The sequence below is a fragment of the Hesperophylax consimilis genome, chromosome 18 (genome assembly GCF_061612785.1).
Source record: "Hesperophylax consimilis isolate HC1 chromosome 18, BYU_Hcon_1.0, whole genome shotgun sequence".
NCBI classification, from domain to species: Eukaryota; Metazoa; Arthropoda; class Insecta; order Trichoptera; family Limnephilidae; genus Hesperophylax; species Hesperophylax consimilis.
Genome location: NC_142853.1, coordinates 1,551,366 through 1,569,624, shown reverse-complemented (window position 1 = coordinate 1,569,624; position 18,259 = coordinate 1,551,366). Strand labels below are relative to the sequence as shown.

The window sequence follows — 18,259 nt, the reverse complement described above, 5'->3', positions numbered from 1 at the left end:
CGGAGTTTTTCCTGTCTAAAGAGAGTGAAAAATTATCTTCGCTCAACCATGACAGACAGGAGATTAAATTCGTTAGCCATACTTAACATTGAATCCAAATTACTGCTCTCTTTAAACTATGACGATGTTATTGACAACTTCGCAAAACAAAAATGTAGACGCAGAGATGTTTAATTTTTTTTGTGATTAGTATATACCAATTTTTAAATTTAATTCCCGTAATTAACCTATTAAAGTTTATTTGTCGTCCTTTTTTATATTAAAAAATTACATTATTTTTATTAGTCACTCAGTCAGCCACATAGCGAGTACACAATGCTGTTCATAAATAAATGCTGTTTAAGTGTAACCAAGACAACACATAAGTGACATTTGAAAAGTGCATAAAATAAAATTCGTAATTTAAACACAAAGGGATCCTAGGCATTTCTAGGTAGGTACTTATTAGTGAGTACTTATTCCTTTACATAAATAATTAATCATTTAAATTTTTTATGTTTTATTAATTATCCCTATTAATATTATAACTGTGAAAGTGTATATGTGTGTGTTTGTATAGGTATATGTTACTTCTTCATGCAAAAAAACTACTGAACCGATTGTGATGAAACTTGGTATGTAAAAAAAAGATAGCTGGCAGTGTTGCCAACGAGGGCGATATATCGCCATTTAGGCTACTCAGAACGAGAACTAGCTAACTCTAGCCACCCCCCCCCCCCCCCATGAATTTTTTTTTCGGGACAAATTTTATTTTCTTGAAATTCTCTAGCCACCCCCCCCCCCTCCCACGAAATTTTTATTTTCAAGTAAAACCCACCTAACTACAAATTCGGCTACTTTAGGTACTTGTTAAAATTTATAATATGTGGTCGCTAGAGGGGCGCCGATGAGGTGCTTGCCTAGGGCGCTCTCAACAGTTAATCCGCCTCTGTCTGTCTGTACCGTGGGTGGCTTTGTTTTTTTTATAAAAATCTATGGTGTTGTTCTGAGATTGAATTTTGCACCCTTGACCTTCAAAACAAGAGGTAAGGTCACTATCTATTGTCACTGGAGATTTCGAAAAATAACTCCCCCTCCCTTCTTCCACACCTTAAAGCAGAATTTGTATACTTGTTAATGCAATAAGAGGAAATTTACGAATTGTCTAGATCTCTCTTCGAAAAACTCTGCGTAAAGCCCGAGCAACGCCCGGGACTTTGTATTTTACATTATTGAAACTAGAATGAGGAAGATGCCGGCTGGCAGACGAAGAAATAATTTCGCATTTGGTGTTGATATGTTAAGACGAAAAACTTCTGACGAAGAGAACTCAAAGCTTTAGAAAACGAAAATAAATCAATAACATTTTTTGAAACAAAGAAAAATCGCCCTTCTTATTTTACATTGAAGTTTGACTGAAAGAACACATGGTTACAATTTCTTAGAATCACAGATTTGTAGTTCGAAGAAAATCTGCAGTAATTAATATTCAGAATAAAAGAGAAATCTACGGAATAATTTCCAGGGAAGATTTGAAATTCCCCGCAAATATTTCCCTACCGGACGCTCGGCCAAGTTCTGCGCGAGTTTCCGTTCGATGAAGGCGCGCCGGCGCACTGCGCTCCCCCTTTATACCCTTATCGAGTGACTGTTTTGTCTGCCGTTGATCGCTTTTCCATCCCCTGGGCTCGACTAAAGGACGCCCGCCGGCCCGAGCGGGGACTATCGACTGGACTATAGAACTGAACTATTCCCGCACAAGAAAACAACCCTCAAACTGACAAAGGTTCGATACATTCCGAGATTGCTTTACGCCGATATTTGCTGAGTATTAATAACATAACGTGTGCAAATCAAATCGCTTCTCAAAAAGACGATAAGTTCTCAGATTAATGTGTGATACTTCGCATGTGTTGTAAGAGTGCGGTGATTTTACGATTTAATTGATTTATTTAGTGTGTTTGAGCCGTTTCCGAGTACTTTCCATGCTTGGGGTTGGTTTCATCCCTTACATAAGGCAGTTTTCCGACTGGAAACCAGTTAGAATCTGTCGATAGTGCTGTGGGTTTGTATCTAATTTGTTATTGATCTTATTGCGCGATGTATAGCGGAGACCAGACTGCAGGCTGATGCATTTAGATTATTTCGATCCTTACTATTTTTTGTCAAGATCAAACGTAAACTATCTACGACGCTGCTTTTCGTTCTTGTGAAAATTTCAGAGTTCATTTCATGTTTTTATAAATTATATTAATATTATGTTAATACCAGATACTGCGAATAAATGAATGTCAAAATCAGTAGAACAAGTGGAATTTGCCGGGAAATCCCCTAAAAAAACATTCAAAATTAAAAGACCGACTATGACAGAATTTCCATTTTTTTTTAAATGATTACAAAAATTGTGTTGCTTTCCAGTTTGAATCCACTATAATCTAAGAAGTTTTTTCAGGAAAGGGAAATAATAATACATTTTGAAAGTCAGAATGTACAAAACGGTGCGTCAGGGTGAGAACAGTCTGCAGTACACCATCCTCCCACAGGCTGAGGAGGTGCTCTGCAGCAGCGGCGGTAAAGGCAAGGGGCGTGACTACAGTCCCTCTTCCTCGCAGCGCAGGGTCAGCAAGCGCCTGGTCATCTACTACCTCGCCGTCTTCCTCTTCGGCCTCTTTCTGGTCTTCGGGGTTGTATTCGTGGTCGTCATCCAGACAGGAATCTTCCCCGTGGACCTCCCTGTCCAGCTAGCCAAGACCAAACACACCACCTGGCTGGGACAGAGCAGTCGACTAATCGCGGCTGACCTCGCCGAAAAGAGTCAGAGCCGAAAGAAAGACTTGACCCCAGATGTCAAATCCATAACAAAAATATCAAATAGTTCTCAAGAATCTACCACGATTAAGAATATAGCCACCCAAACGCCTTACTACAATTCCACAGCAACGCTTGATGTCAACATCAACACCACCTCGGTAGATGTCACAACCCCTGCTACTTCAACAGTGTCTAATGCCTCCACTCCTTCACCCCAATCCTCCACAGCCAAACTGGAGTGGATTATGCCTGCGCTCAAAAGACTCCAGTCTTCGACGCTTTCTCCGATTCATACCACTGAAAAGTCCGACGTGACGACGGTAAAGGACTCTGATACGATGTCTTCCTTTTTCCCAACCCACCAGCGCGAGAGCAACAATGACTTGATGCTGGGCCATGACCAGATTGGCTGGACGGATTATGACGATGTGGATGATGAAGACTACGATGTAACCAAACCTGCAACAACTGCTACGACTAACACAAAGAAAGCTCCACTTATCATAAATAAATCTCTTCCTGCAAAATCTAAATCCACCAAACAAACCATTGTCAATACGACTCCTTCTTCTGCAATAGTTTATAGCACAGTCAATACAGTGAATAGGACATCACCTGCTGACGAGAATGACACTATCAACAAGAAGATGTTTGGTAAATACAAGAACAAGACAAAGTTCATGGAGACGAAGGAGAGCATATTGGACGATGATGACGAGGACTATAACAAAGAACCGATGGCTGATGAGGACGATGTGTCTGTGCAAGGAACGGGAAGTGATGACGTGAAGATGTCACAAACCAAGTCTTCCTGGCTGCAGACCAGATGGCCCTTCGTGGATGCTTCATCATACTTCCAATGGAGTGTAAGTACCATATCAAAATATTCTCTCTTAGACAATTTACAATCAATTTTGTATGCTTTTACAAATTCCACTAAGTAGCTAATGGGACAACATATACCTTTGTAATATTTGCCAGATTTACCTTCACTTTGACCTACAAGCTACATTTACAAAAGGGGCTTAGGCCCCTGCTCTGTCCAACTGGGTACCTTATCGGTAAATATAATAGGGCCATCTTTCTAGATTCAATTGAGCTCATAATAGGGCAAACTGGAATCTAACAGACAAACTAAGGACCATGTCTCAAGATAATATTAGGATGCTAATAGGATACCTAACTGTACAATTTGTGTCTCTCAACCTCCTGTTGCCGACCATTCCGTCTGATGCAGTTTCTGCACTCCTGATGCTGGTCTAACCTAACCTAACATTGATCTGTTGTGTGCCTCCTCAGGACTAACCTAACCTCACAATTTATGTCTGTAGGACTACAGTGCACGTGACAACCTCCTGCTGCCAGCCATCCTGTCAGCCGCAGGGTCAGCACTGATGGTGCTGGCAGTGCTGTGCTACGCGCTCCGGCGCCGCCAGCGCTGCAAGAGGAGGATACAGGAGATCGGGGTGAGAACTGTAAATCATCACCTTTATAACCTAAATCATCTACTTTTATATACTCCTCACTTTCTCTCTTTCACACTCATATTTCCATATTTCCAAATTTCAATAATATTTCTTTTCTAGCTTCACATATTATTATTTGTGTAATGTTCATTGAGGCAACTTTGAAGTCATTTTTCTAGTGCTCATCAAACATTACCATTCATCAAGCATGAAAGCAACCATTTTATATGCACGTTATCATAGTTTTTCACTTAGGTGGGAATCAAATTCACATTTTCGGATTTAGTCAAAATGTCTGTCTTTTTGATAATTGAGAAGCAATTGATTTCTAAACTGCAAACATAGTAAATATTATTTAGCCCGCCGCCCAAACGGTCGGTAAGCAATCAACCTAAACCGAATGATTTAAGACCCTGCACAGAATAGTTCAACACTGAACTGAGCTGCAGATCGTTACCTGACTATAACATTCTGCACACGGTCTTACAGCACTCGGTTTATGTCGATTGCTTACCGACCCGTGGGACGACGGGCTTTCTTTGGAATTTGCAGGCAGGCCAAAATCTAACCTAACCTCACTTCCAGCTACAATGGACACTAATATCTCATATTATGTGAGGTGATTTTTCACAAAAACGGCGCTCTACAAATTATCCAATTATTTTTAAACTTCCGATTTAGTTGTCCGGGTTAAATCTTCCCCAAAGGAAAAACTTAACCCTTCCACTCACTTTTCCACAAATGATCATCTAGTCAATCAACATTATGTAAGTGCATTATATAAGCAAAATAAATACAAAACAATACAAGAACAACACGTCAACTCACCAGAGATCAAATGGGAAAAAAATTCACCGTCTCCAGATATTTTCATGTCAGAGGGTTCGGCTCGGTAGTACTTCTAACAGGGCCTATAAATCCTACTGATCCCTCAACATAAATATTTAAAAAATCTTTCGTTATTCTACATGTATTCAAAATGACCGACTTTTGCATCTTTATATATAAATTTTTTGATAGATCTAATACGCCTAAATTTTTAATGAGAGAGCTAGGTATATTGCCAGTAGCCGAAATAACGAATGGTAATATTTTTATAGTCTGAGAATGCCAAATTCTTTTTATTTCGTTTCCTAAATCTGTGTATTTTCTAATTTTTTCATTAACAGATTTTTGAATGTTACAGGAATTTGGAATAGCGACATCAATGATATAAGTTATTTTTTTAATTTTGTCATGTAAAACTATATGGGGTCTATTATGACTAATTGCTCGGTCTGTTAGTATAGTTTTATCATAATATATTTTATAAAATTCGTTTTCTAAAAATGAATTTGGTTCGTATTCATAGTATGGTACTATATTACGGCAGTCAATCAAGTTATGTAGTATATTATGTATATTATTATTATTATTATTACATTGAAAGAACTAAGAACTTTGAAATATTATTATTTGCAATCTATTATACGGATCAAATTGGTTTTTTCGACTTATAGGATATTTTGTTAGGAATATTATATATTCACGGAATGAAATATTTCCCTTTGCAGAACTTAACATCAGATCTTCAGGCTGAGGATAACGCCATCTTACTGACAGCAGAGAACCCCTCAGAAGATGATTAATAATTTAATCAGTCTGTCTGAAGGCCATCGATTGGTTCAGCAGCAGTTAGTTCAAAACCACCCAAACGCAATTGCATTTCTTAAATCATACAACAATGGATTTAAAATTTTATGATAATAAAATTAACATAATAACAAATATGCTTTAGTCATAAAGTAAATCCTTCACGTCAACACTTAAACTCCTCAGTTGGTTAATATACAAATAATATACTGATTTCAAATAAGTATACGTATACAGAAGCAAACATATTTTTAGGGTTCACTACAATACGTCCGTATGTGTATGGACAGTCCATGTTTGACAAGATTGTCAGTGTCCTTAATAAATTGATTTCTATAGGATGCCATATTAATTAATTCCGTTCAGCTAAACGAATTTTAACTATCATAAAACAAAATGTTTTTAATATTAACCTTATCTGGTTATAGCTCGCTGATGAGTGTGCGACTTACATTGTATACATTGTGTCAAAATGTGCCGTGTGATGAGGTAGATTGCTTTGAAAAACTCAGCATTGTAAAGGATAATTATTATGCAAATTAGTAGAAAATTCATAACATATAATGTTGTTTTACATAAACTAAATTACTTCATAAAATGCAATTGTGTTTTGGTAATGAAATGGAACTAAAATGTTTCTCTGGACTTTCCAATTGTTCATAAGAGAACTAGTCATTTTATATCAATTTATTTCATTTTGTGTGCGCTAAAACAAGTTTTGGGATATCAGATTTTAATGTTGTATTAAAAATTTAAGTACATCTGATTAGATATTTGAGGGACGAGTTCCATTGCAAAAATATAATATGTGCAACTAAGCGTAGACGCTCGCAAGCCGCTAGCTACAAGAGCAGGTCAACTAAACCATTGCTAAAATGGTACACACTGTTTTATAGTACCTACATAATAATCTAAACACGCACAACACTACCCACAAACTAATTAAAAAATATCTATGTTATTGTGTTTAACATTAACAGTCAATCTTTTTTTTAAATCACACGTAGGCTGTTGCGCTTATGAAAGTAAATAAATCAGAAAATGAAGTTCTTTTCTTTTGGAGAATGTGCTATGTACTTCGTTTATGTTGTCTTTTTAATATTGACTAAAATATAATGTAAGATGATTGAAACGCTTGTAAATTTAAGGCATGTGATAAAAGCACGTTGGGTGGGAGATACTCGTCGGTGGCACACGTTATAAGCTTATTGTCTTTTTGGGATCGCTAATGAGAATGTAAAATGTTGGCCATAATGAGATACTCTTCTTTTGAATGTATTTTTTAAATTTAAGAAAATATTACTAGTCTTATAATGTAACATTCATAGCCACAATTCAAACTGTTCAATAGTTATTGGATTACAATTTAGCCAGAACTAATGAATTATAAAAGCACACACTTTATGTGATACACCCTTAAATTGAAATCGTTCAAGATCACACTTATAATCTAAATATACACTAAAGTTGAGATACATATTATAGTTCTGGAGGAAAGGAAATCTTTATTGGAGTTAGTATAACCAAATCACCATTATTTCCAATACACTCTTGTTGCTGTTGCTGTTGCTGAAGGAAAGTTGCCTGTCGTAAGAGTTATAAAACTAAAAGTATTCAATGATGAGTCATTTATTTATCATTTCATTCTGTGATAATTATATTTAAACACTGTTTCAAAACTGACAAGAAAACAGCCATCTTTATCAAAAGAATTGCGTGTAATTTGTTTATTACATACACCAAGTATAAAATGACGTATTAAATATGAAAGTAAGAGTAATGAATGTGTAGGAATATAAGTGTTGTGTAATCCTCTGTAAAGTGTGAACATAAATGAGCTGAGCATGTTCACCGTCACTTTGCTAATTTAACTGTTGTGTAAGTTTGCTGTAAGAAATGTAATATATTTGTGGACATTGTTTATTTGTTAGAAACTTGATGTTTGTCCCTTACACTAGATTTTTTTCTCGTAAGACTGAATTAATTGTGAATATTTGGGTAACAATGACTTTCTTTCAAAATTATTCATTCAATTTTTAACGCACCAAGATTTGGAAAAAACAAACTATTTTAGTAGTTCCGAAAGCGCATTACGTCGAGATCTGTCTGCATCCTATCCCGCAATATATATTTTTTTATCTAGGATCACTAACATCATTATTCTTAGTAACAAACAATTGACACACTTTTATTATCGTGAGCACTTAGACGTGTGATTTTTCTTTAAATATTAGAAATGATCTAATATATTTTTTAATAAATGTGATTGTATATTAGGAAGGGACTTATTTATGCCTATAGAGTTAACTTGGCGTCTCATTTTTGCCAGTTTGATAAAATATTTATTTTTCATTCTTATGAATCCTAGAATTAAGAACCCTTTGACTAACCACCCAAAGCGACAGGAACACCTTCTCTGTATTTGAGTAGATAAATAGTGAAGAAACCTATATTTTTTCACCCCTATTTTGAAGGAATTGTATTAAACGTTACAGGTAAGAGAAATATAGGAAAGACGTGTAAAGGAAGGGTGTGTAGTTATCTATTTATGTATGTAGAATGTTGTTCACAAACAGTAACCCGCTGTCTTTGTTGTCACCCGGTCCGTTGTCACAACGGCTAGGGTTTACCGACCCACGCTTGTGCAAACTTGAATGTTTTCAATACGACAACAATTCGTTGTATTCCACAGCATGAAAGGCACACTTGAAACGTATTCCATCGAGTAAGGACGAGTTATTAGCCTCTTATCAAGTCAATGATTCAAACGAACGATCGTTGTTTATATATCACCACAAGTTGCTTAGTTTTATTGTGACAAAGCCAGGGGAAATAAACACTGCAAAAGAAACTGAGAGAGAAATAAAGTGATGCATCAAGTATTCTAATTCATTTGGATCAAGTATGTAATCTCGTATATATTTGAAATGGGCTGTGGAAGTTTTAGAACTTTGTTGTGTTGGTATAACAGAGTTTTGGTTTCAATTCTGTTTATTATAATAAATGTATGTATTGGATCGCTTGCAGACTCCCGCTGCGGCACTGCCAGCTAACATTGCTTCAGGGTACTTAGAATGGCGGTGTGAAGGTTTACAAAACACTTAATATTATTAATGTAAATTACCAATCTACAGACCTTCTGTGTTAAGTGTCTATTTATATAATGTCTAGGTTATAAGGAGAAACTAGGTTAAACACTGATCCAGGTGCAGAATCCGCTTCAGCCACGAATAAGTCATCATCTACTAGAAACACTAAACCACATACAGCAAACAAATGTTTTACAAAAGTCAACTAACCTCAAAATGTTGACGAATGTGAGATTTAAATGCACAGCATCTTATACGGTAGTTCAAATCATTCTTACCATAAAAATAAACATAATAACAGACCAAATTTGTCTCAGGTCAAAGGAAGGTCAGTTAAAAAAAATCCTAGCTTTGATACATATTTTTCTGAGGAAATAATATGAAAGTTTGTTTCTTTTTTAATCTGATTTATTATAAATATGTACTTCCATGAACATGAACAGATCGATGTTGACTTCATGGTATAATACAATTTGGTTTATATGTATTTGACGGTGTATTTACACTGATAGCATAAATGACAAGTATTATTATAATTCTCTTGTGTATTTGAAGCTGTAAGTTGGAGATAAGAGATAGATAGTAATTTCATGTTTAGTCAGCTGGATTTTTAAGGAAACCCGACTGCAATGTATTTCCTGACTATCTCCATTGTAAAAAATGTACGATAATAAATTGATCCTATTTTACCAAGTGTGAAACATTTATACATTTCAGGGTGTCTACTTCGGCCTGCCTAATCTGTCTTCTTCTTTCTGTCATTAGTCTGTTTTCAAAGTTCATAATAATTCTAATATATGTTAGAAAACAGCTTATGTTTGTGCAAACCACATTCCTTTATCGTCCCCATCAATCCACAAATAATAATAAATTAAAAAACACCCATTGATCTTTTATTTAACCCACACCAGCACTTATGTGGAGATGTTGCTATCGAGTATAACGGTCACAATGTCATACTTTTCAGAAATCACAATTTTATCAAAGATTTAAAGGGGTTGAGAATCGGTTTTTAAATGTTAAAAATTCTAAACAGCGCTGATTGTTGATTTGATGATTATCATATTCTATTAAACACTCTGAGATTAGTCTTAGATTTGAAAAATAAGTACACTGATAGCATTTTTAATTTGCAGCTTCATCAAAGACTAAATTAGTTCCCAAAACTGATACACACAGTGTCAGTTATTCCAAGACAGCTGTTCAAACGGTCATAATGAGAATGGTAACAATGCAATTCTACGTATGTATTAGAAAAAAACATAAGAATAAATGTGATTGACGTAACTAGGACTTGAACTCAGGACCTTTCGCTATGCGAACAGGGAGGACTCTGAGCCAACGCTAGTAACAACCTCAAGGGTGCTGCGTTAGGTGTTAGGTATTATCAGCTCCTTGGCGTTTTGGCAAGTTGGCGCCCGGAGCGGACTGCTCCAATTGCGCCTGTGCAGGGCTGACCCTGTAAACGGATGTCCGTTCTAACCACTGAGCTAGCACATCCACCTTAAAACTTGACAGATTATATGGATTATTTTCAACATTCACATTTGGTTCATTCACGATTAAAAGGAAAAGCATTCATTTATGAATTATTATATAATATAATGAAGAATAAAACATAAAAAACAACAAAATTAATTTTATTTCCCATCAGTATAAAATCATATAAAACAATAATGGAATCAATTTCATTAAGTTCGTCAGACAACGAAATACAATATATTTTTATAATTTAACATTTAAAAAAAATTAAGACAATCATAAGTACCTATTATTTAAAATAAGCAAAAGCACCCTTTTCATTCACATTATTTTAAAAAATCTGGAAAACAGATCATTACTAAACAAAAAGTTTAAAAAAAACTTATAAATTAATCAATGAGCTTATTTACAAATAAATTAAATTTAGGCACTATTTTATTTCAATAAGAAAACAGTAGAACTTTAATTGAAGAGAACTTGTAAAATAGAATCTACAAATGCATTGGTAAGTGTATAAAACATATACTTTCTATATTCTGTGAAGTAATTACTATGAAGTAATTACCATGTAATTACTGTGAAGTAACTAAAATACCACAATATTGAAGCAGATGGCTAAAATGTAACAATCTCCCCACACATCGCCATATTTTGGTTGAGGTAACAGCATTGATTTGAGAAGGTAATATATTACATTACATTCCTCACTTTACATTATTTAAATAGTAATTTGATAAAACATTAAAAGTTATTTTTTTAACAAAAATTAGAAAAGATTTTTATTTTATTAGAAACATGCTTATAATAATCACATTAATCAGGTTTTAAAGAAAATTTTGCGATACATTACAAACTTTTAGAAATAAGAATTGGTACAAGTCCATAAAAATATTTCAAATCTCCAAGATTTGATTCATAAATTTCAAAGAATTGTTGTAAATCCCAAAAATTAATTAAAATCTACAAAATTACACATTGTTCACTTCTCAACTAATTGACCTCTTTTGGTATTCAATGTTTCATATTCGTAAGGCAAATATAATTTATTATCAATTTGATCACATTTTAAATCATGAATAATGAAGACAATGTTTTTTAACAAAATAAAACTGAGTTCTTCTCATTTTACCATTCTCAGTAATATTAGATAATATTATATAATATGTAATAGTTAGTCTCGATTAAAATTATTTCCACATTTGAGGCACTACTTTCATAAACATTTAACTTACAGTTACAATTAACAAATAGTTGCATTTGAAAAACCAACCGATTTCCTGAACATGAATAATTAAAAACTGTACATAATTCACATAAAAGGGAGAATTGTGATTAAAACAGAAAAGAAATATTGTATATACTGCGAAACTCTCTTAAGCTTTCCAAGGGACCGGACAAACTATACTAATTAAAAGGGATGCAAATTTAGCAATTTCTTAAATGAAGATTTTCAAGTATTGTATGTACTAGTAACTAGTAGATAAAATTAATTCAAGTTTTGTATATTTGTAATTCAAGTATTGTATAAATAAGAATATTTCAAGTATTGTACTAGTAACTAGTAGATAAAATGAATTAAAAATATTTTGTTGTTTCCTGTTACAATAACATCAATTACTTTCATATTTTTCAAACACAGCAAACAAAAAATCTCGAGCTGCCACTGTTTAACTTGTATAATATGATTCAACAAGGTTGTACATTTTATGACTGTTGAAAAGAGGTTCATTTCAGGTTCCTTAGGTTTATGATAGTTTTACTACCGAACTTCTAAAATCTCTTAAATGGGGGATGCAAACAATAATAACAAAGTGGTAAATTTTATACTTTCTGAAAAAAGGGATATTTTCATGTATTTTTAGCCTCCAGTTTTCATTTGTGATGGGTTCATTGCCAAACTTTTAAAACTTCTTGGGCGGGAAGCAGTTTTAGTTAAAATTTCTTATGTTAGGAAAAATCGTCTATTTTGCAGTTTTACCACAAGTTCAATATTTTTATTTAATTATTGAAGACAATATTAGCGATTCCTAAACAAAATTTTTGAAACAGAAAAGGATTCTGTTACAACTAGGACTCGAATCCAGGACCCTTGTCTTGCCGGGGCACAGCTCTACCAACTGAACTCATATTTAACTGTACCATACTTCGAATAAGAACTACCAACATTGTCTTCATTTTTCTCACCGCACATTTTTATTGGCAACTATCTTTATGTATGATCGCAAGATTCAACCCGAGCTAAATGCAATCTAGACAGTGTCTTAAGATAAATATATTTTTATTTTAATGTGTGACATTTATTGACTTTTCTGCAAGTCTAGGATGAATATTTTTAATTCATGTTTTTGTTAAATTAGAAACTAATCTTGCAAAGGCTACCATAAATATAATTCATACATTAAAAACTAAAATGTCTTTCTGTGCTTAGCAATACTAATTCATACTTATATCAAAGGAAGAAATCGCTTAGCGTATAAATTATTACATATTATAATGTAATGTGGAGTATAATTTCCTAAATATCAAAATATTATGTGCATTACATATAATGATGTGCAAATATGGATTTATGTATTCTTCAATTGTATCTGTTGTGGCGTTTTATATAAATTCATTAGCATTCATGGATTGAATAATTATTATTCAAACATTGTAGAAATAAATTGTTTAAATAGAGAGGCAAAAAACTCTCCGTTTTTATGAGACACCTCACAAGAGCGCCCTCTATTGTAGTGTGTACCAGGGGAACTATATCGCCACATATTTAATTGACATTGTGAGGTGAGTTAAGGAAGGGACTTTAGGAAAGTATTTATTAAAGCAGATCTTAAAGACGTCCATATTAAATGAGGGATGCCGATAGCTTGTTCCACAAGTATAATGCAAGTTATCCGGGATTTAAACTAGTCGATTGAGAAATCGACCATGTAAATAGTTGTTTCAACAGGCCGCAGGTCACTGAAATCACAAGCGTCAAATTAGACTAGCTTTCGACTTTTGCCGTGTGGTGGCAGAATGCAAGCAATTGCACAAAATTGACTGTGAAATGTCAGTCGCAGGTGATTACTTAAGGGGTGACTAGCCCTACGGCAAAAGTTGATGGTATAAATCCTGCATTAGGGATACAAAGTCACCTACAATAGTAATCTACCATTCAAATTATGTTGAACACGTACTAGAATATAAAAAAAATATTCCTTTGAACTCTTAGATAAAAATGACTGAAAGTTGTACAAAAATTCCAGAGGACTAACAATTTAGGAATAAGGTAATAATTTGCCACTAAGATAATGAACCGGTACCACAATATAAAAGGGACCCAGTCAAACTTTTAGATCAAGGTGACTGTAAGTAAGGTATCACAAAAGGTCCTGTAGGGTGGATGTGGGGTTGGTTGGTTGCGTCAGTCTATTCGATGGTGCAGATGAGATCGTCTCCCTCGAGTTTGAGGCCGTTGGTAATGCTGACGGCCTTGATGACTCCGGCCATGGGTGCCTGCACCACCATCTCCATCTTCATGGCCGAGATCACAGCGATGGCGGCACCCTTCTCCACCTTGTCTCCTTCCTTCACTTTGATTTCTAAACGCACAAACAAACAGGGGGTTCAGTAAACTCGATGTGATGGCTACCCAAATTGGAGTAGCAACACTAATGCCCTTGAGCAATAGCTAATTCTCTCGAATTATAGCTACTCAAATTTGGTTAGCTGTAGTTAGGTGAATTTTATGAATTAAAATTTATTTTGAACTTCTCGTAATCAGCTAATACGCTTAGTCCCTGGCTTGATTAAACTTCTACCTAATACCAAAAGATATTACTAATGCTCCTCTCAAGGAATTTTCTAGACAATATTTTGTGTTGTGTATTAACCACTTAAAATTATTTTATAAAAATTGAACATTTGGGTAAATGTTAAAAATTGCATTTTTTTAAAAGACTGTGACTATAGACATTTCCAGTGGACCGTAGACAATATACCGAAATGGTAATATTCACTATTGTCCCAATTAAGTAATAGGTAGGGCAATTTTGGTAATAATCATGCAGAATTCATGCATTTAAGTGTATAAATTATACGATTTTTACTATTATAAGCAATAATTATTAGCCTGAAACACAAATATAAATTGAAAAAAATCTTCTTGTAAGCAGTTCATGTGTCCATATTAATAATCAGAGGTATGATTTTTGAAAAGAGCATGGCCAAATTCAAAACCAAAAGCCCAAAATGTCTATCGCTCGGGTGGTTATGAAGCCAGTGGTCCCAATATGCTGAAGTGTAATTGGCTTGGTTGTAGAACGCCGGCTGGCTGACAACTGACATTCACATTAGTGCTAAAGCAAAGAAAAAAAGAAATTCCACTAACCAATGACAGTTCCTGGCATGGGCGATCCAACTTGATGTTTGTCTCCTTTAGTTGCCTTTGGATGAATGTGCATCGTCTAAAAAACAATGAACATTTTTTTTAATATATCAACTTTTGGTACAAACTTGCTGGCTTTAATAATGGAATCAAAAATTACAAGAATCAATAAAGTAGGAGATAAAAGGAGTCGTCACCTTGCTGGCTTTTTCATCCCTGATGAAGACAGATCGGAGCTGCCCGTTGAGTTCGAAGAACACCTCCCGTAGTCCGTTGGCCGTGAGGTCGTCAGACATGGCCAGGGTCTTGATTCCCAGGGTCTTGCCCTTCTCGATGTTCACCTCAAACTCCTCCCCAACCTGTACAATGTAAAAAAATTATAATTAAAAATACATATAAAAAGGGGATGATTTATTATGAGCATTTGCGAAAATATAGATTTACGTAATATTAAACAGTGAAATCTCGATCTATCGAATAATCGTTTTCCTGCGCATATCATTTATTTTTTCCACTTTCGTTTTAATTTCAAATGAACTCAAAAAATAGATGGCATCGATCGTTACTCTATGCATTGTTATACCGCAACCGCTTCTGATGTTAGACATTCGTCATTAGACACTTAACCCCTCCGACTTTTCGGGAACTTGAAGCTAAGATGTCTTTACCGAAATGTCAATTTCACGAAAACGTTGTGTTATTACCGCCTCACAATCAAAGCTCTATAAATGAAACATTACTGAACGGAGCCGAATAGTAAAAACTGTTTTAGAAAGGTTACAAAATAGGCTTTCAAATTGTTGTATCATAAATAAATATTAACATTTGTAAATATTTAAATTTAGAATGGAAACATGAAAAAATTGTAAAAATGACTCACCTGTAATGTTTTATGTAAAAACGATAATAAAATCACGGATAATGTAAAAAAAAAACACTTATTTCATCGTACAAATGTACAATAAACAATTCTGTCACTTCACTTTTTGACCATTTCATACAAAATATATTTTTAAAAAAATAATTAAACTTGCGAGGCGGGTCGGCACGTCAAACGGCTTTCTTGGCGTCGTTTTACGATTTGGCGGGTAAAATTTGCTTCCACTGAGTAGGTCTTTTTACGGGTTTCTATGGATAACTTTGAATAGAGATGTGAAGCTTCATTCAATACGAATATTCTACTTTTTGTTTTAGGGATGTCACTAGAAGAATAACGGAGTTATGACGATTTTTGTGGAAACACACGCGTTGACGTGTAAACACGCTTATTGTACTTGACTGCTATCGTTATTTTATCGTGTATATCTGCTTACGTTGCTGACCGGTTAAACACAGCGGTATGCATGAGCAGTCGTCATTTTATGTTATAGTTTTTGAGCGTTTTGTAAACCTTAAAAATGAACTGTCCGATGGAAAAAGTACATACTCTTCAAGATTAAAAACTGTTGAAGAAGTGGAAAAAAATCCTGCTGAAAAATCCGTTGATGTAGCTAAGCGTTTAGGAATTTCAGCATTTTAAACACATTCTTCTTCTCAAGTGAAATATTACGTATCTTTCTTTAGAAGGTTTTTAATGAATCAATTTTTTTCCTGCGTTCATAGTTTATTTCAATAGAACCCTTCGAAAGCGAGAGTTAGAGGTTTCACTTTTTGTACAAATGAATTTAATATGACATACCTTGGGTCCAATCAAGAACACTCTGGTGTTAAGTTTGTCGACTGGTCCGTATTGTTCTCTAAACCTCAGGTATTCTGCCGTGACTTGCGGGTAGAGGGCGGAAGACATTACATCACGGTCCGAAATCTGAAATTATTTAATATTAAAATTCAAGGATACAATTATTACTTTAACGTTATTCAAAAATTTATTGATTTTAGACGTAAGAAAATGTAATATTTAATGTTTAACGCTTTCTTTACCTGTGGGTCAATTTCTTGCAAGTCCTTCTTCAATTTCTCCAAGTCCATTGGGGGCATCTTTTCTCCGGGCCTTCCCTCGATCCTTGGCATGTCTTTCAATACTTTAGATCTGAAAATTAAAAAAGGAGAATCGATTTTAGTGTTTTAGACTTAATAGCTTTACTTTAAATGGGTCCACGCAATCTGCGGGAAACCTAATCTATATTTAAAAAAAAAAAAAACAACTACGTCACCTTGTATAAGAGACCTCATGAGTCTCTAGTCACTTACTAGTTCATACTACTTACTTTAAAATATAGACATCAGCTGGGAATGCCGTGTTTGTTCTACCAATATTTAAATTGAAGACAATCTCAGAAGCAATTCAATTCAAGTTCTTGGGAGGCGGGTTTCAGTACCGCTGCCCCAGGAGCCATTCATTGGATATCCAACACTCCTGTCATAAGGCATTTGGTGATTTAGCAGGGGTTCGCAAGTTCATGGGGTCTGGTTTGTCCAGGACTTGGTAGTGGATGCATCTGCCCACCAGCTATAGAATCAAAAGAGGTCGGGTGAGGGAGATCCTTAGCCGGAAAGCCGGATTCTCGACCCAACGTTTTGCACGGCAGTGCGAGCAATGAATTCACACATCACTCCTGGACACACTGACCTCCAGATTACTAACCATCCCGCAACTTCCTCTCCTTCCCGAAACTTCCTCGACATTGATACCTTCGACACCTAACCTAAAATTTGTACACCGTTGATATTACCCACTTGAGAATGATTCAATTTAACCACTTGTTCACTCCTTCCTTTCCTTTAAAAGACCTTTCACACAGCGCACCCCGTAGATGACATAAGCCCCGAGACTCCTGTGTGGGGCTAACATGAATATGTATGTTGGGTGTTGTAACCTGAAGGGCTCCGGGAATCCTCCGTAGGGTGTGCCGATGGCCCCCTGCAGGAACTCCACCACAGACTTGGGGAAGGACAGCTCCTCGGCCTTGGCCAGCACATCCTCAGCGCTCAGCTTGTTCTGCACCATGAATTGCGCCAGGTCACCCACCACCTTGGAGGACGGGGTCACCTTGATGATGTCGCCCAGGAGCAAGTTGGCTTCCCTGATAACAACAAACATATATTGACAACAAATAAACAGTGAAACTATCTTATTCAGATTTTCAAGAAAACAATGTGGGAAAACCTTATGTACGCATACTGCAGATTTCTCCTTAGTAATCTCTCCTCATTCTCATAAACTATATATACATCAGAAAGATAGGTTTTAACAAAGTTCTCAGCGGCAGTACCACATTAAGTAGGTTAAAATTACCCAGCTCTTTCATTCTGCAAGGCAACATGGAGAAGTTCCTTTAAGTACCTACTTTTGTTAAGGAGGTTTGAACCTGCAGACGTTTCGCAAGTTAATTCCAACAGATAGATGGCATTGTACGGGAGACTTTTTTTTTTTTTGGAGTTTCTTTATTCATAAAAATTTAAATGATTACAGTTTTTTATTTTCTGCAGCCACC

The 18,259-nt window shown here is 35.2% G+C and overlaps 2 protein-coding genes across 6 annotated transcripts in view; one reads left to right on the top strand and one right to left on the bottom strand.

Annotated features, from left to right (window-relative positions):
- Positions 1-1,629: 1,629 nt before the first annotated feature.
- Positions 1,630-9,853, top strand: LOC149415225 (uncharacterized). Of its 3 annotated transcripts, none has more exons than XM_089642384.1 (4): positions 1,630-1,765; positions 2,432-3,656; positions 4,122-4,256; positions 5,810-9,853. In XM_089642384.1, exons 2-4 carry the CDS (start codon positions 2,466-2,468, stop codon positions 5,882-5,884), a joined length of 1,401 nt encoding a protein of 466 aa, XP_089498510.1. In that variant the 5' UTR covers positions 1,630-1,765; positions 2,432-2,465; the 3' UTR covers positions 5,885-9,853. The 3 variants fall into 3 exon arrangements, with proteins under 3 accessions (XP_089498510.1, XP_089498508.1, XP_089498509.1); XM_089642382.1 differs by having other exon boundaries at positions 4,122-4,265; XM_089642383.1 differs by having other exon boundaries at positions 2,423-3,656; positions 4,122-4,265.
- Positions 9,854-10,655: 802 nt separating this feature from the next.
- Positions 10,656-18,259, bottom strand: part of PCB (Pyruvate carboxylase) — a 74,558-nt gene continuing 66,954 nt past the window's right edge. For all 3 annotated transcript variants that reach the window (XM_089642378.1, XM_089642381.1, XM_089642379.1), the window contains 6 exons: positions 17,642-17,848; positions 16,746-16,854; positions 16,504-16,629; positions 15,023-15,184; positions 14,829-14,904; positions 10,656-14,040 (listed from right to left, as the gene is read on the bottom strand). In XM_089642378.1, coding sequence (XP_089498504.1) covers positions 13,868-14,040; positions 14,829-14,904; positions 15,023-15,184; positions 16,504-16,629; positions 16,746-16,854; positions 17,642-17,848 — 853 coding nt within the window. In that variant the 3' untranslated portion in view covers positions 10,656-13,867. The remainder of the gene's footprint in view (positions 14,041-14,828; positions 14,905-15,022; positions 15,185-16,503; positions 16,630-16,745; positions 16,855-17,641; positions 17,849-18,259) is intronic.

Excerpts from the sequence above, each read along its gene's own strand:
- LOC149415225 (XM_089642382.1), top strand. The coding sequence starts at position 2,466 with ATGTACAAAACGGTGCGTCAGGGTGAGAACAGTCTGCAGTACACCATC. Across the intron at positions 3,657-4,121 it reads CATCATACTTCCAATGGAGT|GACTACAGTGCACGTGACAA; the intron begins GTAAGTACCATA and ends TTATGTCTGTAG. Across the intron at positions 4,266-5,809 it reads AGGAGATCGGGGTGAGAACT|AACTTAACATCAGATCTTCA; the intron begins GTAAATCATCAC and ends TTCCCTTTGCAG.